This window comes from Salmo salar, chromosome ssa12 (genome assembly GCF_905237065.1).
Source record: "Salmo salar chromosome ssa12, Ssal_v3.1, whole genome shotgun sequence".
NCBI classification, from domain to species: domain Eukaryota; kingdom Metazoa; phylum Chordata; class Actinopteri; order Salmoniformes; family Salmonidae; genus Salmo; species Salmo salar.
In genome coordinates, this window is record NC_059453.1 from 51038098 (window position 1) to 51064071 (window position 25974).

Genomic DNA, 25974 nt, shown 5'->3' on the forward strand with positions numbered 1-25974 from the left:
CAAAAAATCTCTGCCCCACGACAAAATGTGTAGAGTTGCAGAGAATTTGCTTGAAAACAGCAACATTTTCTCAGAGGCAGGTCTTTAAATGTTCCTTCCCAGTGCCCGAGACTTGGTCTGTCTGTCTGTCCGTCCGTCCATGCCCTGCCGAAGTCATAATTAAACTCCTTGTATGTTATTCTCATCTCACTGAAGTTGTGTTCTGATTATGAAATGGTCCCCAATGAATTAGCTATCACAAGTTTGAGAACCCGTGGCCTAGATAAACTGTATCTCTCTCTCATAGAAGGTCCAGTCTCCACTGCCAAACCCACGGATTCTCCAGCCACCACCCTCCACAATGTTCCAGTAGCAACAGCCACCACCCCTCCAACAACCGCAACCCCCACGGCTGCCGTAACGACACTAACAACAACCAGCACCGCAGAGGGGAACATATTGACTGCAGGCCCCAGTGTCACCCAGGCGCCCATCCCCCTCCACCACCCCCTGGCCCAACCATAGACCCCCAAGTCCCCACGGGTGCAACCACCGCCCCGCAACCACCCCCTGCTCCGACTACAGTCAGTCGGGGAGGGGAGAATGGGACCACACCCTCTGCGCCGGACAGTCACACAGATCCCTCGCCGGAGACGGCCACAGAACCTACGGTGGAAGCCACGTCGCCCGACACGACTAGTGACACTACTACAGGTGTGTGTCTGTATCCGAGTGTGTTTGTGTGTGTGCTTGTGAGAGTGAAAGGCGAGCAGGTCTGTGTGTGGGGTGTAGGATGTTTTTTTTATGTTGGATAGTAATGATACTCTTGTTTTACCCTCAGGTGGTGGAGAAGATGACACAGGTAAGAGTATGTGTGTGTATTTTGTCTCAAGTTACAACGTGGTTATATAGATAAGGTCATACAGCTAACATGAGAACAACATAATGTGCCTTCAGAAAGTATTCATACCCCTTGACTTATTCCACATTTTGTTGTTACAGCCTGAATTAAAAAAAATCTTGCCCATCTATACACAATACCCCATAATGACAAAGTGAAAACATGATTTTAGAAATGTTAGAAAATGTATGGAAAATGAAATACTGAAATATCACATTTACATAAGTGTTCACACTCCTGAATCAATGTTAGAATCACAGCTGAGTCTTTCTGGGTAAGTCTCTAAGAACTTTGGATTGTACAATATTTGCCCATTTCTATAATTTTTTGTCATTTTTCAAGCTCTGTCAAGTTGGTTGTTGATCATTGCTAGACAGCCATTTAAGTCAACTGTAACTAGGCCACTTGGCAACATTCAATGTTGTCTTTGTAAGCAACTCCAGTGTATATTTGACATTGTGTTTTAAGTTATTGTCCTGCTTCAAGGTGATTTTGTCTCCCAGAGTCTGTTGGAAAGCAGACTGAACCAGGATTTGGCTTGTGCTTAGCTCTATTAGGTTTATTTTTATCCTAAAAAAAACTCTAGTCCTTGCCGATGACAAGCAAATCCATAACATGATGCAGCCACCACCATGCTTGAAAATATGAAGAGTGGTACTCAGTGATGTTGTTGGATTTGCCCCAAACTTAGTGCTTTGTATTCAGGACATGAAGTTAATTTCTTTGCCACATTTTTTGCAGTATTACTTTTTGCAAACAGAATGCATGTTTTGTTATATTTTAGTCTGTACTGGCTTCCTTTTCACTCTGTCAATTAGGTTAGTATTGTGGAGTAACTACAATATTGTTGATCGATACTCAGTTTTCTCCTTCTTTGTGAATTAATCTGTGTTTGAAATTCACTGCTCGACTGTGGGATCTTCAGATAATTATACACTATATATATGAAAGTATGGGGACACCCCTTCAAATGAGTGGATTCGGCTATTTCAGCCACACCCGTTGCTGACAGGTGTATAAGATCGAGCACACAGCCATACAATCTTCATAGACAAACATTGGCAGTAGAATGGCCTTACTGAAGAGCTCAGTGACTTTCAATGTGGCACCATCATAGTTGCCAACTTACCAACAAGTCAGTTTGTCTAATTTCTGCCCTGCTGGAGCTGCCCCGGTTAACTGTAAGTGCTGTTATTGTGAAGTGGAAAGGTCTAGGAGCAACAACGGCTCAGCCGCAAAGTGATAGGCCACACAAGCTCACAGAACGGGACCGTCAAGTACTGAAGCATGTAGCGCGTAAAAATCATCTGTCCTCGGTTGCAACACTCAATGACACGTTCCAAATGGCCTCTGGAAGCAACTTCAGCACAAGAACTGTTCGTCGGGAGCTTCATGAAATGGGTTTCCATGGCCGAGCAGCCGCACACAAGCCTAAGATCACCATGCGCAATGCCAAGAGTCGGCTGGAATGGTGTAAAGCTCACCACCATTGGACTCTGGACCAGTGGAAATGTGTTCTCTGGAGTGATGAATCACGCTTAACCATCTGGCAGTCCAACGGACGGTTCTGGATTTGGCGGATGGGCAGGAGAAAGCTACCTGCCCCAATGCATAGTGCCAACTGTAAAGTTTTGTGGAGGAATAATAGTCTGGGGCTGTTTTTCATGGTTCGGGCTAGGCCCCTTTGTTCGAGTTTAGGGAAATCTTAACGCTACAGCATACAATGACATTCTAGATGATTCTGTGCTTTGTGGCAACAGTTTCAGGAAGGCCTTTTGCTGTTTCAGCATGACAATGCACCCGTGCACAAATTGAGGTCCATATAGAAATGTTTTGTCCAGATTGGTGTGGAAGAACTTGACTGGCTTGCACAGAGCCCTGACCTCAACCCCATCAAACACCTTTGGGATGAATTGGCACTGCGAGCCAGGCCTAATCGCCCAACATCAGTACAGCGATGAGGTAGTCATTGAAAAATCTATTATTGCACAGAGAGTCCATGCAACTTATGTGACTTAGGCACATTTTTACTTCTGAACTTTATTTAGGCTTGCCATAACAAATTGGGTTGAATACTTATCGACTCAAGACATTTCAGCTTTTTAATTTTTCATAAATTTATAATCATCATTCCACTTTGACATTATGGAGTATTGTGTATAGGTCAGTGACACAAAATCTAAATTTGTTCAATTTTAAGTTCAGGCTGTAACACAACGTTTAGAAAAAGTCAAGGGGTGTGACTACTTTTCTGAAGTCATAAGCAGTCGTGGCAGCGACGTGCCGATAATTGAACTGGCCTGTCGAACACACGCACTATTCAAGCTCTGCATCTCTCCTCTGTGTGTTTATTTTTTATCCGTCCTCTGTGCCCGCAGTATGAGCCGTTGAATTGGAATGGGTTGAATAGTCCTCCTCTACTGCTCATCAGTTTAACTTACCTTCCTACCAACGTGGTGCAGCACCATTCAATGTGTACTGTGTCCCATTATAATAGCAATAAGGCACCTCGGGGCGGGGGGGTTTGTGGTATATGGCCAATATACCATGGCTAAGGGCTGTATCCAGAACAGCCCTTAGCCGTGGTATATTGGCCATATACCACAAACCCCCCCCGAGGTGCCTTATTGCTTAAGTATATACAATATATGACTGTTCCTCATCTATTTGGTTAACCCCTCTGCTTCTGTAAAGTCTCATCGTTTGTGTCGCGTTGACTCTTTCTGCTCTGTAACGACAGTTAACGACATCGCTTCTGTCATTATTATGAAAATGTTATGTAAGACTAATGACAATGCTGTCCAAAAAAACTGTTACCAAGATGTCCTTAAATCAGTGTTCCTGTAATCAGTGTACAAATCATGGAGTGGACAGTTTCATATAGCCTGTCTAATGCATACTGTTAACTATTAACAGTATTGAATAGTATTGGTTTTCTTTCAAATACTTAAGCTGATTTGTGCGCTTGATTGAGCTTGCCTGGTGCAATGGATCCAAGGAATTGTCCAAAACGTGCCAACCTAAACCCCATTAAGGGCACCTGAGACGGGCTCAATCAAATGCCAAATCAAACTTGTACTCAGTTTTAGAATGTTGTTAAATTCTCTCTCTCTCCCTCGTTCTCTCAGACCAAAATACGCAATCAGATGACACGCCCATCATTGCGGTGATGGTGGCTCTGTCATCCCTGCTCGTCATCGTCTTCATCATCATCATCCTCTATATGCTCAGGTCAGTCATGTCCCTCAGGCAGAAACCACCCACACCACTCATCTGGGTTGTGTTCAGTAGGGCACACCGTAGCGCAACTTTTTGTAACTAAACCAAAAGTCTTATCTTACTGGAGTTCAGCTAGTACTTGGCCTGTGTGGTCCAGCGGAAACTCATCCCTGGATCAGGCAACAAGTTGAAGAAACGGACTGAAACGGGGAGGGGCTTCCTGAACTTGTCCAATAAACGTTATTTTTCGTTGCAAAAAGTATTGCTACAATTTGCTATGGTGTGCCGTAATGAATACACCCTGGTTTTTTCCCCCACAGTCGCGCCGTCAACCTTATGTCTCAGGGAAGCATTTTTAAACTGAAAAGAAAAGTTTGGATGCAGGCACGATTTATCTTTGGAATAGAGCTATACAATAGTCAGATATGAGACCCATGTACAATGCTAACGGTGTCGTACACACCTCACACAATTCATTACACATTGTAAAAGCGCAGAGCAGGAAATGGTTTGTCTTCTTTCATTCACAAACACCCTATAGAGGCCAGTGTGGATGAACCAAGTGTTATAGTAGTTACCATGGCAATGGCCGTGTGTGTGTGTGTGTGTGTGTGACTGTGTGGGTGATATTCTGCATGTACAAGGCCTTCAGAAAGTATTCCCACCCCATTTGACTTTTCGACATGTTGTTATTACAGCCTGAATTTAAATGGATTAAATTGAGTTTTTGTGTCAATGATCTACACAAAATACCCCATAATGTCAAAGTTGAATTATGTTTTTAGACATGGTCACAAATTCATTAAAAATGGAAAGCTGAAATGTCTTGAGTCAATAAAGTATGTTTTGTTATGGCAAGCCTAAATAAGTTCAGGAGTAAATAGTTTCTTAACAAAAAGTTACAAGTTGCATGGACTCCTCCTGTGTGCAATAATAGTGTTGATCTTTAAACGACTACTGCATCTCTCTTTACCCAACGCATACAATTATCTCGAAGTTCCCTCAGTCGAGCAGTGAATTTCAAGCACAGATTCAAGCAGAAAGACCAGGGAGGTTTTCCAATGGTTCGCAAATAGCCTATTGGTAGATATGTTTAAAAAAAAAAAAAGATACAGACGTCCTTTTTAACTCCGTTGCCGATGAGGAAGTGACTGAGGAGGTATTAACGACATTGTAGTTAGTCCACAATACTAACATAAATGACAGTGAAAAGAATGCAGCCTTTTCAGAATAAAAAAATATTGTTTGCATTTAGGGCGCTAAAGTAATACTGCAAAGAATGAGGCAAAAATGTACTTTGTCTTGAATACAACGTGTTATCTTTGGGGAAATTCCAACATCACTGAGTCCCACTCTTCATATTTTCAAGCATGGTGGTGGCTGCATCATGTTATGGAAATGCTTGTCATCAGCACGGACAAGGGAGTTTTAGGATAAGAAGAAACAGACTACAGCTAAGCACAGGCAAAATCCAATAGGAAAACCTGGTTCAGTCTGCTTTCCAAAGACACTTGGAGACATTCACCATTCAGCAGGACAAGTACCTAAAACACAAGGCCAAATATACATTGGAGTTGCTGACCAAGACGACATTGAATGTTCCTGAGTGGCCTAGTTAAAGTTTTGACTTACATCGGCTTGGAAATCTATGGCAAGACTTGACAATGGCTGTCTAGCAATTATCAACAATCAATTTGACAGAGATTGAATATTTTTTTTTTAAAGAATAATGGGCAAATGTTGTACAACCCCTAAAGACTCACAGCTGTATTCGCTGTATTCGCTGGCAAAGGTGATTCTAACATGTACTGACTCTGGGGGTGGGGTGGTTGAATACTTGTTTTACGTTAACATTTTGACATAACCGTGTATTTTGTGTAGATCGTTGACGCTTTGTAACGCTACAAAATGTGGAATAAGTCAAGGGGTGTGAGTATTCGTGTGTGTCGTATGATTGACAGGTTTAAGAAGTACAAGCAGGCCGGCAGCCATTCCAACTCCTTCAGGCTGACCAACGGTAGATCAGATGATACAGGTAACCGTGTGTGTGTGTGTGTGTGTGTGTGTGTGTGTGTGTGTGTGTGTGTGTGTGAGAACGTGCATGTTTTGTCTGTGGTCGTACATTTACCGAAATTTTTATGCATGTCTCTATCATAGCCAACTTTCTCCATTGTTCTGTGTTCAGAAAACCAATGTGATTTTTATCTGATCATTTACTGATAACGTTGTCAAATTTACTGATTCTTGGCCAAAGCAGTTGTTCAATATGATGAATTGTGGCACACTAGCAGTGTTGGATTGGTTTATGGTGCCCCCTTGTGGGCTTTTATTAACACACACACACACACACACACACACACACACACACACACACACACACAGTCAGTTTGGAGAAGTTGCATGTGTAGATTAGAATCTGTTTTAATGTATAACATATTTATCATAATATAACATTTTCTATAGTTTATGAATTTATAATCATTGGTTGGTGAATTTGTCACTATCTTTATTGTTGGCAGTGTCTCAACTATAAGGGTTTTTCTCTTCCCCCCCTTCCCCTGTGGGCCTCAATCGCCACCAATCTTTCCTGTCCCATTACTTCCCTCCCTTCCTGCTCTTGCAGAGCTCCAGAGTGTGCCGCTATTAGCCCGCTCGCCTAGCACCAACAGGAAGTACCCACCCCTTGTTGTCGACAAGCTTGAGGAGGATATGAATCGTCGCATGGCTGATGACAACAAGCTCTTCCGGGAGGAGTTCAACGTATGGAGTCCACGCGCACATACATACATGCATACATACATACATACATACATACATACATACATACATACATACAGTCAAAAATTTGGACACCTACTCATTCAAGGGTTTTTCTTTATTTGTACTCTTTTTTACATTGTAGAATAATAGTGAAGACATCAAAACTTTGAAATATCACATATGGAATCATGTAGTAACCAAAGAAGTGTTAAACGAATCAAAATATATTTGAGGTTCTACAAGTAGCCACCCTTTGCCTTGATGACAGTTTTGGACACCCTTGGCATTCTCTCAACCAGCTTCATGAGGTAGTCACCTGGAATTAATTTAGATTAAGAGGTGTGCCTTGTTAAAAGTTAACTTGTGGAATTTCTTTCCTTCTTAATGTGTTTGTTGTGACAAGGTAGGGGTGGTATACAGAAGATAGCCCAACTTGGTAAAAGAGTGTGCAGAATATTTTAAGAATGTTGAACGTTTTCTTCAAGTGCAGTCACGAAAACCATAGAGCACTATGGTGAAACACTGTCAGTGATTTATTTAGAATTCAAGGCACACTTAACCAGCATTGCTACCCCAGCATTCTGCAGCGATATGCCACACCATCTGGTTTGCGCTTAGTGGAAATTTCATTTGTTTTTCAATAGGACATTGACCCAAAACACACCACTAGGCTGTATAAGGGCTATTTGACCAAGAATGAGAGTGATGGAGTGCTCCGTCAGATGACGTTGACTCCACAATCACCCGACCTTTAACCCAATTGAGATGGTTTGGGATGAGTTGTACCACAGAGTGAAGGAAAAGCAGCCAACAAGTGCTCAGCATATGTGGGAACTCCAAGACTGTTGGAAAAGCATTTCAGGTGAAGCTGGTTGAGAGAATGCCAAGAATGTGCAAAGCTGTCATAAAGGCAAAGAGTGGCTACTTTGAGGAATCTCAAATATAAAATATATTTTGTCTCGTTCAATCCTGTTTTTTTATTTATTTATTTTTAATAATGACAATTACAACAATACTGACTACAGTGAGGGAAAAAAGTATTTGATCCCCTGCTGATTTTGTACGTTTGCCCAATAATCAGTCTATAATTTTAATAGTAGGTTTATTTGAACAGTGAGAGACAGAATAACAACAAAATAATCCAGAAAAACACGTCAAAAATGTTATAAATTGATTTGCATTTTAATGAGGGAAATAAGTATTTGACCCCTCTGCAAAACATGACTTAGTACTTGGTGGCAAAACCCTTGTTGGATATCAAGAGGTCAGACGTTTCTTGTAGTTGGCCACCAGGTTTGCACACATCTCAGGAGGGATTTTGTCCCACTCCTCTTTGCAGATCTTCTCCTAGTCATTAATCTTTCGAGGCTGACGTTTGGCAACTCGAACCTTCAGCTCCCTCCACAGATTTTCTATGGGATTAAGGTCTGGAGACTGGCTAGGCCACTCCAGGACCTTAATGTGCTTCTTCTTGAGCCACTCCTTTGTTGCCTTGGCCGTGTGTTTTGGGTCATTGTCATGTTGTAATACCCATCCGCAACCCATTTTCAATGCCCTGGCTGAGGGAAGGAGGTTCTCACCCAAGATTTGACGGTATATGGCCACGGCCGTTGTCCCTTTGATGCGGTGAAGTTGTCCTGTCCCCTTAGCAGAAAAACACCCCCAAAGCATAATGTTTCCACCTCCATGTTTGACTGTGGGGATGGTGTCCTTGGGGTCATAGGCAGCATTCCTCCTCCTCCAAACACGGTGAGTTGAGTTGATGCCAAAGAGCTCCATTTTGGTCTCATCTGACCACAACACTTTCACCCCGTTGTCCTCTGAATCATTCAGATGTTCATTGGCAAACTTCAGACGGGCATGTATATGTGCTTTCTTGAGCAGGGGGACCTTGCGGGCGCTGCAGGATTTCAGTCCTTCACGGCGTAGTGTGTTACCAATTGTTTTCTTGGTGACTATGGTCCCAGCTGCCTTGAGATCATTGACAAGATCCTCCCGTGTAGTTCTGGGCCGATTCCTCACCGTTCTCATGACCATTGCAACTCCACGAGGTGTGATCTTGCATGGAGCCCCAGGCCGAGGGAGATTGACAGTTCTTTTGTGTTTCTTCCATTTGCGAATAATCGCACCAACTGTTGTCACCTTCTCACCAAGCTGCTTGGCGATGGTCTTGTAGCCCATTCCAGCCTTGTGTAGGTCTACAATCTTGTCCCTGACATCCTTGGAGAGCTCTTTGGTCTTGGCCATGGTGGAGAGTTTGGAATCTGATTGATTGCTTCTGTGGACAGGTGTCTTTTATACAGGTAACAAGGTGAGATTAGGAACACTCCCTTTAAGAATGTGCTCCTAATCTCAGCTCGTTACCTGTATAAAAGACACCTGGGAGCCAGAAATCTTTCTGATTGAGAGGGGGTCAAATACTTATTTCCCTCATTAAAATGCAAATCAATTTATAACATTTGACATGTGTTTTTCTGTTTTTTCCCTGACTATATACACTTTTATTTTAACTTAATATAATACATCGATCAAATCAATTTAGCCTGAAATAAATAATGAAACATGTTCAATTTGGTTTAAATAATGCAAAAACAAAGTGTTGGAGAAGAAAGTAAAAGTGCAATATGCGCCATGTAAAAAAGCTAACGTTTAAGTTCCTTGCTCAGAACATGAGAACATATGAAAGCTGGTGGTTCCTTTTAACATGAGTCTTCAATATTCCCAGGTAAGAAGTTTTAGGTTGAGGTTATTATAGGAATTATAGGACTATTTCTCTCTATACCATTTGTATTTCATATACCTTTGACTATTGGATGTTCTTATTGGCACTTTAGTACTGCCAGTGTAACAGTATAGCTTCCGTCCCTCTCCTCGCCTCTACCTGGGCTCGAACCAGGAACACATCGACAACAGCCACCCTCGAAGCATCGTTACCGATCGCTCCACAAAAGCTACGGCCCTTGCAGAGCAAGGGGAACAACTCATCCAAGTCTCAGAGCGAGTGACGTTTGAAACACTATTAGCGCGCACCCCGCTAACTAGCTAGCCATTTCACATCGGTTACACCAGCCTAATCTCGGGAGTTGATAGGCTTAAAGTAAAAAACAGAGCAATGCTTCAAGCATTGCGAAGAGCTGCTGGCAAACGCACGAAAGTGCTGTTTGAATGAATGCTTACAAGCCTGCTGCTGCCTACCACTGCTCAGTTAGACTGCTCTATCAAATCATAGACTTAATTATAACATAATAACACAGAAATACGAGCCTTAGGTCATTAATATGGTCAAATCCGGAAACTTATCATTTAAAAAATAAAACGTTTATTCTTTCAGTGAAATACGGAACCGTTCCGTATTTTATCTAATGGGTGGCATCCATAAGTCTAAATATTCCTGTTACATTGCGCAACCTTAAATGTTATGTCATAATTACGTAAAATTCTGGGAAATTAGTTCGCAACGAGCCAGGCGGCCCAAACTGTTGCATATACCCTGACTCTGTGTGCAATGAACGCAAGAGAAGTGACACAATTTCTTTAGTTTAATATTGCCTGCTAACATGAATTTCTTTTAACTAAGTATGCAGGTTTAAAAATATATACTTCTGTGTATTGATTTTAAGAAAGGAATTTATGGTTAGGTACATTCGTGCAACGATTATGCTTTCGCAAAAGCGCTTTTGTTAAATCATCCCTCGTTTGGCGAAGTTGGCTGTCTTTGTTAGGAAGAAATGGTCTTCACACAGTTCGCAACGAGCCAGGCGGCCCAAACTGCTGCACATACCCTGACTCTGTTGCACAGGACGCAAGAGAAGTGACACAATTTACCTAGTTAAAAGAAATTCATGTTAGCAGGCAATATTAACTGAATATGCAGGTTTAAAAATATATACTTGTGTATTGATTTTTAAGAAAGTTGTTTTTATGGGGTCTTGTTGATGTTATGGTTAGGTACACATTGGTGCAACGACAGTGCTTTTTTCGCGAATGCGCTTGTTAAATCACCCGTTTGGCGAAGTAGGCTGTGATTCAATGATAAATTAACAGGCACCGCATCGATTATATGCAACGCAGGACAAGCTAGATAAACTAGTAATATCATCAATCATGTGTAGTTAACTAGTGATTATGTTAAGATTGATAGTTTTTTATAAGATAAGTTTAATGCTAGCTAGCACCTTACCTTGGCTCCTTGCTGCACTCGCATAACAGGTAGTCAGCCTGCCACGCAGTCTCCTCGTGAAGTGCAATGTAATCGGCCATGATCAGTGTCCTAAAATGCCGATTACCGATTGTTATGAAAACTTGAAATCGACCCTAATTAATCAGCCATTCCGATTAATCGGTCGACCTCTAGTACACACACACGCCTTACACACATTAGTCATCTATGGCCCTGTCAGGACAATAGGCGGGTAGAACTTGCAACTAGAACGCTCTGCGTGTGACTAGCTTCTGATTGGAGTGGTAGTCTCCCCTCAGAGCCTATAAGCTGTGTCCCAATAATACCTAATTCCCTTAGCCTCCTTTCCTTATTTGCTTTTCGTGGAATTGCAAAGAAGAATATCACATTAGGGACACACCGATAGGAACATGCATTACAGGGCATTCATCTCAAATAAATGTTACCTGTCTGATGGCCGTCTGTCTGTGTGTCCAGGCGCTGCCGGTGTGCCCCATCCAGGCGTCGTGCGACGCGGCCTCTAAGGAGGAGAACAAGGAGAAGAACCGATACGTCAACATCCTGCCATGTGAGTCCCCAACGCAGAGCTAAAGCCTGATTCTGTTTAGAAATACCTAGCATGGCATAGAACTGCTTGTTACCTTATCCAAAAAAACATCCGTTGGAAATACATTGTCAACGTTGCGAACAAGAACGAATTGTAATTCAGGAAGTTGTATACAGCAACAGCTAGACCTGCCTAGTCTCTGTAAAAGTGCTAATTAGCAGCATCGAGCGGTGTTCTACAAAGTATGTTTTACTCTGGTGGATTTCTATTCCTTTGCTTCTATCGGTATATATTTGACATTTGGCGCTATATGTAAATGTTACATATAGCTCCTTTAAAACACAGGCTTGCCATTCGTCTAATCAAGGTTCTGTTTGTGTGCGTTTCAGATGACCACTCCAGGGTGCATCTGTCGTCTCTAGAGGGAGTTCCAGACTCTGACTTCATCAACGCGTCCTTCATCAACGTGAGTGACGCCGCAAGCCATGGACATCAATGACGAGCTGTGTTTGATGTGTTTTCATTGAGCTACCCCTTGGCCAGTTCTCCCTTGTCAGAGAGGTCTTTTAACCTCCATGAGACTCCCTGGATAAATAAAGTTTAAACAGATCGATAAAAGGTTGCGTTAGAATGGCGACTTATTCATCCCTCTTGCTCTCTCGTCGTCCCTCTGTGTCGCTCTCCTTTGCTCTCTCTCTTTTTATAAAAATACTATTTCATTTGTAGGACGCATGTCCCGCTCTGCGCATGAAGTTTTGAAACAACATCAATAAATCAGAAAGTAGAGAAACACGGACGAGACATCAGAACTTTACTTAACGATGCAAGACATGGTCATTAAACGGATTCAGCGTTCAAACAAAACGTTTTTCTAACCCTTTTCCTTTCCTGCCTTCCTCTTGTTCTCAGGGTTACCAAGAGAAGAACAAGTTCATTGCAGCTCAAGGTAAGGTGGCTATTCTAGCCGCTGGGATAGGCTCATGTAATGCACCCTATTCCCAATTTAGTGCACTACGTTTGCACCAGAGTCCTTGCATCCTATTCACTACGTAGTGCACTAAATAGGGAATAGTGTTTCATATGGGACGCAGGCCCGGATTCCAGCAGCTATCTCTCGGTTCCATTCAATCTGATGAGCTTTATTGGCATCGTAATATGACGACATATTACATTGCCAAAGCAAACGTACAGGATTGTATTTAATCAGTGGTGATAATATACAGTGGATGAAAATGTATCTCTTCTGTCTCTGTCTCTCTCAGGGCCAAAGGAGGAGACGGTAAACGACTTCTGGAGAATGATCTGGGAACAGAACACAGCCACCATCGTGATGGTGACCAACCTGAAGGAGAGAAAAGAGGTAGGGGAGGAGGAGAAAGAGGGGGTGGGGTGAAAACTGGGGTGTGTTCAGGAAGGTGAAACGTTCAGAACGTTGCCTATTTTAACAGTTAAAGGCATTTATAATATATGTTCTAAGAAATGTATATCGATCTGAACCATTCTGTAACCTTGCACCCTCCTGAAAAGACCCCGGCTAGGTCTTTCTTAGTAGAGGCTATATGAAGATGATGGGGTATGTTCAGCATGTCAAATTTCCAATGTGAACGTATGAGTGTACGACTATGAGTGTTTGTTTCTTTTCATTTGAAAGAAATCCATACAGCGGCAATCTCTCTGTGTGTCTCAGTGTAAGTGTGCCCAGTACTGGCCGGACCAGGGCTGCTGGACTTACGGCAACATCCGAGTCTCTGTGGAAGACATGATGGTGCTGGTGGACTACACCATCCGCAAGTTCTGCATCCAACAGGTAACCCTGGCGTTCCCCCCCTCTTTTCTTCTCTCCTCCTCCAGTCTTTTCTTCTCTCCCCTCTGTATCCACAGGTACGCTTCTCCCTCCCTCCCTCGTTTATCCTCTTTTCTCCTGGCTCCTCTCACCACACCATCTATCAAACCCATGCCCTACAGACACCAAGCATTCTCTAATGAACAACACCCTTAGCAGGTCTCTACATGTTTGGTACGCTGATGGCAAAGTTTATGTGAAAATGTGAGAGAGGAAAAAGGTTAAGGTGAAAATAGCTCTAAGCTTGAATGTTACTCCAAAACAGTCATAGTAATGGTGTCTCTGTCTCTCTCTAGGTGGGGGATGTGGGGGGAAAGAAGCCCCAGCGGCTGGTGACCCAGTTCCACTTCACCAGCTGGCCAGACTTTGGCGTTCCCTTCACACCCATTGGCATGCTAAAGTTCCTCAAGAAGGTCAAGACCTGCAACCCCCAATACTCCGGCCCCATCGTGGTCCACTGCAGGTCAGTGTGTGTGTGTGTGTGTGTGTGCGCGCACTTGTCTTATTGGTGGCAGCGGAGGTGGGTTTGCTGATGCCTAGATGCCAAGCTAATGCCTAGGTTTAAGCTAATGCCTAGGTTTAAGCTAATGCCTAGGTTTAAGCTTAATGGGCTAACACGACCCAGGTTCAGTCACACACGACGAAGTAGTTTTCTGTGTATGTTAGTTTCTGACTCACGCTCTCTCTCTCTACCTGTGTGTGTCTTTCTACCTGTGTGTCTTTCTACCTGTGTGTGTCTTTCTACCTGTGTGTGTCTTTCTACCTGTGTGTGTCTTTCTACCTGTGTGTGTCTCTTTCTACCTGTGTGTGTCTTCTCTACCTGTGTGTGTCTTTCTACCTGTGTGTCTTTCTACCTGTGTGTGTCTTTCTACCTGTGTGTGTCTTTCTACCTGTGGGTGTCTTTCTACCTGTGTGGGTCTTTCTACCTGTGTGGGTCTTTCTACCTGTGTGGGTCTTTCTACCTGTGTGGGTCTTTCTACCTGTGTGTGTCTTTCTACCTGTGTGTGTGTTTCTACCTGTGTGTGTGTTTCTACCTGTGTGTGTCGGACTGTGTATCAGTGCGGGGGTGGGGAGGACAGGTACCTTCATAGTGATAGACGCCATGTTGGATATGATGAACACCGAGAGGAAGGTGGACGTCTTTGGCTTCGTCACGCGCATCAGAGCCCAGCGCTGCCAAATGGTCCAAACAGACGTAAGTTGTAATGACCACAGCATTACCCAGACTGCAATAAGATCACAACATTATTAGTCTGACTTGAATAAGACCACAACATTATCCTGACTTGAATAAGACCACAACATTACCCAGACTGCAATAAGATCATAACATTATTAGTCTGACTTGAATAAGACCACAACGTTACCCTGACTTGAACAAGACCCCACAACATTATCCTGACTTGAATAAGACCACAACATTATCCTGACTTGAATAAGACCACAACATTATCCTGACTTGAATAAGACCACAACATTATCCTGACTTGAATAAGACTACAACGTTACCCTGACTTGAACAAGACCCCACAACATTATCCTGAATTGAACAAGACCCCACAACGTTGCCCTGACTTGAACAAGACCCCACAACATTGCCCTGACTTGAACAAGACCCCACAACATTGCCCTGACTTGAACAAGACCCCACAACATTGCCCTGACTTGAACAAGACCCCACAACATTGCCCTGACTTGAACAAGACCCCACAACATTGCCCTGACTTGAACAAGACCCCACAACATTGGCCTGACTTGAACAAGACCCCACAACATTGCCCTGACTTGAACAAGACCCCACAACATTGCCCTGACTTGAACAAGACCCCACAACATTGCCCTGACTTGAATAAGACCCCACAACGTTACCCTGACTTGAACAAGACCCCACAACATTGCCCTGACTTGAACAAGACCCCACAACGTTGCCCTGACTTGAACAAGACCCCACAACATTACCCTGACTTGAATAAGACCACAACGTTACCCTGACTTGAATAAAGACCACACCCTCACAGCATTATAATGTATGAATTATATAAACAAGTTTCCACTCAAGTCTCAAATTGGGAGCTTTGAGTGTGTGGGTATTGCCTGTTCATATTGTGTTCTCTTCTGACACCTCTTGTAGATGTATAATATGAGCATCGCAAGTATACTAAAAGTCTATAAGGATTTCGCTCTCTCTTCCCTCTCTCTCTACTTCACCCTCTCTTTACTTCCCCACAGATGCAATACGTGTTCATCTTCCAGGCCATGCTGGAGCACTACCTGTACGGAGACACAGAGCTGGAGGTGACCTCCCTGGAGTCCCACCTGGCCAAGCTCTACGCCCCCTCCACCGCCGGCTGTGGGGGCATGGAAGCGGAGTTCAAGGTGATTTTGTTTGTCTGGTGTAATGGAATAGTCCCAAAAGTGCAAAGTCCAAGCTAAATCAAGCGCACCTCAACTACAAGTGTTTAAAGGGATTTGACCATAGCACATCTGTTTGACTCAAATGGAAGAAAACTGATGGAAGGACTACCTGAACATGTTCAATAGGAAATGGTCGTTTTTGTTTGATGTTGCAAAATGTTTTGCTACGGTGTGCACTAATGAATATGATTCAGGTTTAAACTGTTGCAGTGGCAGTTGTCTTGAGAGCATTTTTCCCCCTGGGTAATTTTTTTCGAGTCCCTGAATGCTAAGCCTGTGGTTTTGTCTCCCCACACAGAAGCTGACCTCCATCAAGATCCAGAACGACAAGATGAGGACGGGCAACCTGCCGGCAAACATGAAGAAGAACCGAGTTCTCCAGATCATCCCATGTGAGTTGACGGCTTCTACTGTTCCAGATACCTCGCCTGAGACCTGAAGACTCGTGTTAGCTCCCCGAGCTAATGCCTAGGCTTTAGCGTAGCAGATTACCGCAGTCTAATGTTAAGAAAGTCGGGCACAGAACTCCGTGCAATGTAACCTGTTTGTTGGTGTCTTGTAGATGAGTTCAACAGAGTGATCATTCCAGTCAAGAGAGGGGAGGAGAGCACGGATTATGTCAACGCTTCCTTCATTGATGTGAGTAGACAGTCGCACTGCGTTATGGGTTTTGATGGTTTTTAAAATTAGACAAATTAACAGAACTTTAGCGCCAATACAAGTAACTATTCACATGTAGGTTGAGTGTAAGGATAAGCCTGTCTTGAAATGATTGTGGAGGTAGAGAACCTTGGCGTGAGTCTGGGAAGGTTACACAACTGATAAAGGCAGAAATGGCTCCTACAATGGTTGCTGTGGAGGTGTGTGTGTGTCTGTGTGTGTGGTTTCATGTGTCTAAGTTGACCTGTGTGTCTGGTCCAGGGCTACCGTCAGAAGGACTCGTACATGGCCAGTCAGGGCCCGCTGCAGCACACCATCGAAGACTTCTGGAGGATGATCTGGGAGTGGAGGAGCTGCTCCATAGTCATGCTCACTGAGCTGGAGGAGAGAGGACAGGTACGGAGGGATGGAGAGATGGACCTTTCACTCAGCCCAGTCATGCCATGCCAGAAGTAGAGAAAACAATGATTGGAAGGGGAAAGTCGTCTTATTGGTCCGTTTCCCAGTTCTGTCTTGTGATTAGAGGATCGGTCTCTGCTAGTTTAACTACTTCCTGGAGCTGAATGCACAGTGCCATGAGCCTGGGAAATGACTGAGCTTCACCTACTTTGTCTCTTTTTCTCCGTCTCCGTCTCTCGCTCTCCCGCTCTCTCCATCCCCCGCTGTCTTTCTGTAGGAAAAATGTGCTCAGTATTGGCCCAGTGACGGGGTGATGGTGTGTGGTGACCTCTCCATCGAGCTGAAGAGGGAGGAGGAGAGTGAGAGCTACACTGTTAGAGACCTCCTGGTCACCAACAACCGGGTGAGGACACAGCCCGCCCTGGGAAAAAAGAAAACAACTCTAGTAGTCAACACAACCCATTCAAAACACCATCTGCACACACACCCTAATCCAAGGTCAACTAGATTTGAATTCAGTCACGTCTGTGTGTCTTCAGAGTGTGAGTGTGTCTCCCTTGCGCTCTCTCTCTTACTCACTCTCTCTCTCTTTAGGAGAACAAGGCTCGTGCGGTGAGACAGTTCCATTTTCATGGCTGGCCAGAGGTGGGCATCCCCAGCGACGGGAAGGGGATGATCAACATCATCGCTGCGGTCCAGAAGCAGCAGCAACAATCTGGCAACCACCCCATCACTGTCCACTGCAGGTAACCTTCACCTAACGTTTTAACAATGTTCTTTACAGAAATGTGTAACCTAACATCCAACTCTGTAGCGTTTGCCATTTATTCTATTTTGTGGGTGCGTGCGCATGCTCTAACCTTGGTTTATCTCTGTGTGTTGTCAGTGCGGGCGCGGGGCGGACGGGGACCTTCTGTGCCCTGAGCACGGTCCTGGAGCGGGTGAAGGCTGAGGCCATCCTGGATGTCTTTCAGACCGTCAAGAGCCTCCGGCTGCAGAGGCCCCACATGGTGCAGACACTGGTGAGGACACACTATGGGCATAGTTTTCATCACCCAAAAAGAGAGAAACAAAATATATACTGTAAAGCGCATTATAATCTGCTGCGCTATGTGATTGTACACATTTCTTTAATGATGTACTTTTTTCAATGTGTTTGGCGAACTGTTCAATGCATGTGACGTAATTAGGAGTTGCAAGCTTAGGAACTCGCATTCAGTAATATGCCTTCCTGTCTTTTTATTATTATGGTTAACTCACGGCCAAAATCATCGTGCTAAATGTCACCTTATGTGGAAAGTATTGTGAAAATGGTGCTGCTTAGTGTCTAGCACACCATGTTTGTTGTCAACGACAACATGTAAACACAGGTAAGCTGAGCTTTAACTCCTCAACGAGCTCTTGGCTTACCTAGTCAAACTCCCTCTGTCCTCATTTATTTTTCCTCCATTTCTTTTAATAGGTGATCATCACCAAATGAGACATTGTGTGTGTGCTTGAGTTCATTTACTTTTGAGTCATTTAGCAGACGTTAAGTGCCTTGCTCAAGGGCAAATCGGCAGATTTTTCAGTTACTGGCCCAATGCTCTTAACCGCTAGGCTACCTGCCGCCCTTTTCTCTGCTGTTTTTAGACGGCTTTGGAATCAACTTTTTCGGCGACATCAATGACTTTTGCAATTCAGTTTGTGCAAATGAATTGATTACTTTGACCTTTTAGTCATTTAGCAGACGCTCTTATCCAGAGCGACTTACAGTAGTGAATGCATACATTTCATACAATTTCATACATTTGTATTTTTTTCCTGTGCTGGCCCCCCGTGGGAATCAAACCCACAACCCTGGCGTTGCAAACACCATGCTCTACCAACTGAGCTACAGGGAAGGCAACTAACCCCTGGCGTTGCAAACACCATGCTCTACCAACTGAGCTACAGGGAAGGCAACTAACCCCTGGCGTTGCAAACACCGTGCTCTACCAACTGAGCTACAGGGAAGGCAACTAACCCCTGGCGTTGCAAACACCGTGCCCTACCAACTGAGCTACAGGGAAGGCAACTAACCCCTGGCGTTGCAAACACCGTGCTCTACCAACTGAGCTACAGGGAAGGCAACTAACCCCTGGCGTTGCAAACACCGTGCTCTACCAACTGAGCTACAGGGAAGGCAACTAACCCCCTGGCGTTGCAAACACCGTGCTCTACCAACTGAGCTACAGGGAAGGCAACTAACCCCTGGCGTTGCAAACACCGTGCTCTACCAACTGAGCTACAGGGAAGGCAACTAACCCCTGGCGTTGCAAACACCATGCTCTACCAACTGAGCTACAGGGAAGGCAACTAACCCCTGGCGTTGCAAACACCATGCTCTACCAACTGAGCTACAGGGAAGGCTCATTGATCTTGGTTGTATGCTTTATATTTTGTACTCATCATTCTGATGTTCTCTCTCTCGTGTTTAGGAGCAGTATGAGTTCTGCTACAAAGTGGTCCAGGAGTATATCGATGCCTTTTCTGACTACGCCAACTTCAAGTAGGGACCCACACAGGGGACGGACATCCATACACAGTCATAAACACACACCAAACCCACACGTACCAGACGGAAAGAAACAAACTGTTCACGGCTTAGATGACTGGGCAGCCTGCGTGCACAGAGGAAAAGGGAATGGAAGTTTTGTGACGGAGCCAAGTGCAGCGCTGCAGTGTACCGGAGGGAGTGAATGTCAGAGATGCCTTCTTGAATATTTTGTAATATTGAGCTTGTTAATACGGCCCCTTGTCCCTATCCCCCCACATCCAGACACTCCCCAATCCACCCAATGTACATATACCGTACTTACCCTGTCACATTTGGGGGATTTGTTTTTAGGTCAAGTTTAAGTTTGGCTGCATTTTTAGGGTGACATAATGTGTTTTATGGGTATGTGTATATATATACCGTGACTGTCAAAAGTTTGGACACACTTACTCATTTAAGGGTTTTTCTTTATTTGTACTATTTTCTACATTGTAGAATAATAGTGAAGACACAAACTATGAAGTAACACATGAAATCATGTAGTAACCAAAAAAGTGTTAAACAAATCAAAATATATGACAGCTTTGCAAACTCTTGGTGTTGTCTCAACCAGCTTAACCTGGAATGCTTTTCCAACAGTCTTGAAGGAGTTCCCACATATGCTGAGCACTTGTCATAGTTTTGACGTCTTCACTATTATTCTACAATGTAGAAAATAGTAAAAAATCAAGAAAAACCCTTGAATGAGTAGGTGTGTCTGAACTTTTGACTGGTACTGTATATAGATCGTACTCTTTAGAGGTGTATGTCAAATCGAGAGTCGAGGAAATGGTGTTTGGGTTTTCTTTGTGTTCTCTTTTGTTTTTTTGCGGTTGAGTGACTTGAGACTTACGTTGTTGATGGCTTTATCTGATTCAGGCTGAAGCTAAAAGCTGATAGATCTTCCTTAGAGGAATGGATTTACACAGCCAATCAGAATTCATCTGTACGTATGCACACACACACACAAACACGTTACAGCTGGCCAGGAGCACTTCCAGAATTGGCCTAGCCAATCACATAATCTAAACTCTTTCCACTAGTTTTCCTTTGAGTTCACAGTTCACACAGAGGTCAAGGAGCCATGGCATTAGCTAAACCCACCGTTACACAAGAGCATAGCACCACAGAGCCAATGATTTCTCAGGGCACAAACACACTGTGTATGTGTGTCTTTAAAAGGGAGCCGTGTGCCAAACAGTCTCTTCAGATGAAGGGTGAAGTTGCACCTAGACGCTGTTCTTGGGTCAGTTTTGCGTTTCCCCCATTCATAGTTAAGCATAGGATTTGGGGAGGGCGAGCTGATCCCAGATCTAAACCTAGGGGCCACTTTTCCTCCCAGGAGCGTCTCTCCATCTGCGAGGCAGGCCTAGGCCGTCGCAAGCCACATCTCTCACACACAGTCCAAGACATTGTGGCTTTGCTGCGTTTGTGTTCAAGGACATAGAAAACAATGTAGTTTAGGTGTACCTGCACATGCTTGCCGTCACAGTGGATTCTGTGTGTGTAGAACGTTTATGGAATTTGAAGTTGCCCATACCGAAAATAAATCGAATATCAAACGTCAAATATATTTAAATGTAATGGGCGTGTTGAAGATTTGGCCAACAATGCATTCAAAATAGCCTATGCATAATGATAATGAGTATGAGGCCCAAATGTTGCCATAATACAATGATTATTTCAGTATTTCCATTTAGAAAACTACATAGATTATGGGTCAAAAAGTAACCATGCAATTACTGTGCATTTCCTATCATTTTGTAATGTCATGGAAATTCTCATGAATTCATACTTTTAATTGCTTACAATTAGAATGGGGGAAGACATTTCCTATCTATTATTTACGTATCATTCCATTTACTTGTACTCCATTGCAGATATTTATTTTCGGTATAGGTTGTTTGAGAAGGTGGCGTCAAAATGTGAAGACATCCCTCTCTGTTTTTCAACTGGGGCCTGTTCAGGATGATGACATGTTACAGAATGTTCCGATAGAAATGTGTCGTGCAGAACGTATTTGATTGTTTGTCATATGTAATAGAGATGTGTCAGCTCTATTCAATATATTTCTATCTGCAACATTTAGAACGTTTCGCCATCTGTTGTGGCACCTCAGTACTGTGCTGTTAGTGTTTTTATGCCTAATACTGAGCAACGTTTTATACTTTAATGCTGTTGCTTTGATACTCCCACCCCAAATGATTGCATTGTTACTTTTATTGTTGAAACGTGTGACATGGAATGTTTGCAGTGATTTTTATTTTTTTATTATTATTTTTTTATTCAAAATGGCTACCTACAAGGGCAGCTTGGCTAGAAACACACGCTCTGGGTTTGTGGATGAGGCCGCCGTCTTTAGTTTCGATTGTAATGAAATATATATCATGTCTATTTGCTAGCAAGAAGGTCGAGGTCAATTCCATCTCATCTCAGTCAACTCAGGAAATGACTTGAAATTGCCAGTTGTTGGGGGGGGTTTTCCCGTACAGGTTCTCTCAATGTACGAATAGAACTTCAATTTGTCTACTTAGTTGGTTGAGTGCAAATGGAATTGTCCCTGGTCCATTAGCCAATCACAGCTACCAATTGGCCCCAAAGGATTATAGTAAACAGTAATAGTGTGTAGGGTGCAGGTCGTATGATTCCCACCCCCTTCCCATGAACCAAGGTGTCAACCCTGGTATGAGTAAATGGGGTGTGACCGACATGAGGTTTTTAGCTGTCAACTGTGGTCAGAGATTATTGGTCAATTGTGAGAGCTGCCGGTTTGATCCTAGTTTCTCCATTGGTCTGTGCAGTTGACATGTATGCTAGAGAGCCATGAAGCTCTGCCAAGCCTAGTCGATACCAAACTCATTCTGCAGATGGCTCTATTTGTCCCATCATAGAGGTTCAGCATTGTTTTTGTCATTAGGACAGCCAGCAGTATGTAGACAAACGCTTTCACCGCGCACAACCCCACACTGTTCAGGAGTTGGTATAGATCGCTTTGACTTCTCCCTTTTTTAAATATATTTTTATAGAGCAGAAAGGAAGGAGCACAATCCAACTCTGTCAATGTGCTCGCGTCATTGAATTAGAGTCACTAAAAATTCTGCACAAAAAAAAAAAACGCACCATTATTGAGAAATTGTTGAGTTATTGTTGATTTGTTCAAAAAGCTTGTGCTAGTTGCACCAACAACAAAAAAAGCCCTTGAAATGACTGAACCAATGATACAATGGCCAGATGGGTAACATGGCCCTTAGATTAGGAAATGACTTGATGTCAACTAGGGTTGCAATTGTTGTTTTATTATCCTGTTTTGAAGAATTCCAGTTTGGAGGATTACCTTGCTGCTTATTCCCTTCTGATTCCAGAAATCCTCCAAGACTTAAAAAAAAAAATATATATATATATTTTTTTTAGAACATTTGAGGAATTTTGCAACCCTAATGTCAACATTGGAGAGGCCTTATAAAAGCCTCTGGTTACGGCCTCTAGATAGGCCTCTAGTTCCGACTGCGAAACCTACGTTAAACCATGGGACATAAATAGCTAGGTAGAGATCTTCAAACTGGATGTCTCATTTGGACCAGTCACTTAAACTGTCATTGTCATTTCAGACCACATTTTACCCAAGTGCCCATGGGTTACAATTGGTTACCTTTTGTTTTACTTCATGGATGTTTTGGATCTTTCTAATCATCAGGGGTGGGTGTTTGTGTGCTCGACGAGGAGGGAGGGTTTTACTCTTCTTTTGAGCCAGAAAGTTAGCGGTTTCTATCCACCTTACTTCCGTGCTATGGCTGTCTGTCAGTCATTGGCTGTGTCTGAATGCTTAGCCAAAATGTAATAATCCCCTTTTCCCAATGACGTTGTGCCAACACCCAACCCTGTTGACTTTAAAGCTTCACTCTAGAAAGTGCCTCACAGGTTGATTTTTATATGGTAAATGTTCACTGCACCTTTCCCTCAGTGAGTTGGTTGAGTGTTGGTGTATAGAAGCTTGGTAAACAAGTATCACCTTACAGATTAGTACATATATTTGCCCCCTTCCCACTATCTCTGAGCCATCGTATAGAACTTTGTCGACAAAGCACCTGTGTACAAAGCCCGAGCTGCCTCTTGGCTTTGTAACTCTGAGACCAAGAACAGGGCCTTTTTTATTCTTCTGTTCATGCTCCACCAGCTTCGAGCTGACAAGGTAAAAATCTGTCGCTCTGTCCCGGAGCAAGGCAGTTAACCCGCTGTTCCCCGGGCGCCAAAGACGTGGATGTCGATTTTAAGGCAGCCCTCCGCACCTCTCTGATTGAGAAGAGTTGGGTTAAATGCGGAAGACCCATTTCAGTTGAATACATTTAGTTGGACAACTGACTAGGTATCCCCCTTTCCATTTCATGCTGTAACGCCGGGTTCCATTCCAATTCAAACCCATTCCATTGTTTTGTGTTCCAGCTATGTCTTCACTCCATTTCACTGAAGTGCTGGACCTTTGACTATTCCTTCTTTATGGCCCCTCGTTGAGTCCTCCACCTAACCAAATATAGTTGGTATAATACATTGCCCTGAGTTACTGCAATCACAAAGACATAGTTTACTGGTTATTACAGAGGACAGCCTAGCGTGTCTGGGTCCTTGTTCCATACCCCTGCTAGCTGCAGATTGAAATGTGGCGTAATGCCCCAGTAGAGCATTTTGAATATCCCTGTCTGAGTAACAGGGCGCAACTTTCTCCAGAGACGGTGAACGATAGCGAAACAGACTGGAGGAGTGGGACTTCATAGGGTTCAACCAGTCTCTCCCACCCCTAAACCTGTCTCTCCTCTGAGCCCATTTAGCTGTCCCTTTTGAGACGCCCAAAGTTGTCTCGCTCTTTCTCTTAACTCCTATCCTCTCTTTCTCCTTCCGCCGCCTTCTCGTTCTCTTTTCCCTTTGGGCCGGTTTTGTCTCCCTTATAACCGGTCACTGTCCCACTCCCTTCTGTACATAATGTAGGGTTATTTATATTTCATTCCTCTCTGCTGCCTTGCTTTTTATTTTCTCATTTTTTTAAGAATCTATATTAAAACTGTACTGGGACCATTTTTGAAATGTATTTGATGTTTTTTGTTTTGGCTATTTTTCATTTGTATTATTATTGTCTTAATCATTTTTAATTTGCGTTTCATTTTATAGTGTTTTGTTATTAAAAAATTTGAATATATGTATATATAATTATATATATGATAAAATTATATATAATTATATAATGCCAAATGGCCTTTCAAAGCAAGATACTGTTCAAACCTAAATAAAGTGCTTGTTTATTGACTACACAGCATTATCTGGTGCTGTCTGCAATAGTTACTGATATAACTGTAGTAACAATAGTTACTGATGTAACAATAGTTACTGATATAACTGTAGTAACAATAGTTACTGCAGTTCAGTGGTCATTTCAGTTAAGTGTGTGTGTGTGTATATAGCATAGGAAACAGTGTTTAAACCCTTTACAATGAAGATCTGTGAAGTTATTTGGATGTTTACGAATTATCTCAGGGTCAGGACCCTGTCTCAAAGATAATTCGTAAACATCCAAATAACTTCACAGATCTTCATTGTAAAGGGTTTAAACACTGTTTCCTATGCTTGTTCAATGAACCATAAACAATTCATGAACATGCACCTCTGGAACGGTCATTAAGCTTACAGAGGTTAGGCAATTAAGGTCACAGTTATGAAAACTTAGGACACTAAAGAGGCCTTTCTACTGACTCTGGGAAAAACACCAAAAGAAAGATGCCCAGGGTCCCTGCTCATCTGTGTGAACGTGCCCTTAGGCATGCTGCAAGGAGGCATGAGGACTGCAGATGTGGCCAGGGTAATAAATTGCAATGTCTGTACTGTGAGATGCCTAAGACCGAGCTACAGGGAGACAGGACAAACAGCTGATTGTCCTCGCAGTGGCAGATCACGTTTAACAATACCTGCACAGGATCGGTATATTCAAACATCACACCTGCGGGACAGGTACAGGATGGCAACAACAACTACCCGAGTTACACCAGGAACGCACAATCCCTTCATCAGTGCTCAGACTGTCCGCAATAGGCTGAGAGAGGCTGGACTGAGGGCTTGTAGGCCTGTTGTGAGGTAGGTCCTCACCAGACATCACCTGCACCAACGTCGCCTGTTGGATCGGAAGGTGAGGGCTAGGGCCATTCCCCCCCCAGAAATGTCCGGGGATTTGCAGGTGTCTTGGTGGAAGAGTGGGGTAACATCTCAGAGCAAGAACTGGCAAATCTGGTGCAGTTCATGAGGAGATGCATTGCAGTACTTAGTATCTGGTGTGGCCACCAGCTGAATTAACTGTTACTTTTGTATTTGACCCCCCCCCCCTTCAGGGATACATTATTCCATTTCTGTTAGTCACATGTCTGTGGAACTTGTTCAGTTTGTCTCAGTTGTTGAATCTGATTTTCGTAAAAATATTTACACGTTAAGTTTGCTGAAAATAAACGCAGTTGACAGTGAGAGGAAGTTTTTTTTT

General features: G+C 43.4%; 1 protein-coding gene across 5 annotated transcripts in view; it reads left to right on the forward strand.

Moving 5' to 3' along the window:
• LOC106565195 (receptor-type tyrosine-protein phosphatase alpha) overlaps positions 1–24760 on the forward strand; it is a 54726-nt gene extending 29966 nt beyond the window's left edge. For 2 of the 5 annotated variants that reach the window (XM_014132052.2, XM_045691443.1), the window contains exons 5-24: positions 287–693; positions 821–841; positions 4009–4111; positions 6061–6134; positions 6723–6859; positions 11517–11607; positions 11976–12052; positions 12496–12532; positions 12849–12946; positions 13238–13393; positions 13726–13892; positions 14489–14624; positions 15659–15805; positions 16143–16236; positions 16407–16483; positions 16766–16900; positions 17181–17306; positions 17498–17649; positions 17790–17925; positions 19363–24760. In XM_014132052.2, coding sequence (XP_013987527.2) covers positions 287–693; positions 821–841; positions 4009–4111; positions 6061–6134; positions 6723–6859; positions 11517–11607; positions 11976–12052; positions 12496–12532; positions 12849–12946; positions 13238–13393; positions 13726–13892; positions 14489–14624; positions 15659–15805; positions 16143–16236; positions 16407–16483; positions 16766–16900; positions 17181–17306; positions 17498–17649; positions 17790–17925; positions 19363–19437 — 2446 coding nt within the window. In that variant the 3' untranslated portion in view covers positions 19438–24760. The remainder of the gene's footprint in view (positions 1–286; positions 694–820; positions 842–4008; positions 4112–6060; positions 6135–6722; positions 6860–11516; positions 11608–11975; positions 12053–12495; positions 12533–12848; positions 12947–13237; positions 13394–13725; positions 13893–14488; positions 14625–15658; positions 15806–16142; positions 16237–16406; positions 16484–16765; positions 16901–17180; positions 17307–17497; positions 17650–17789; positions 17926–19362) is intronic. The other 3 variants (XM_045691444.1, XM_045691446.1, XM_045691445.1) reach the window with 3 other exon arrangements.
• Positions 24761–25974: the final 1214 nt, after the last annotated feature.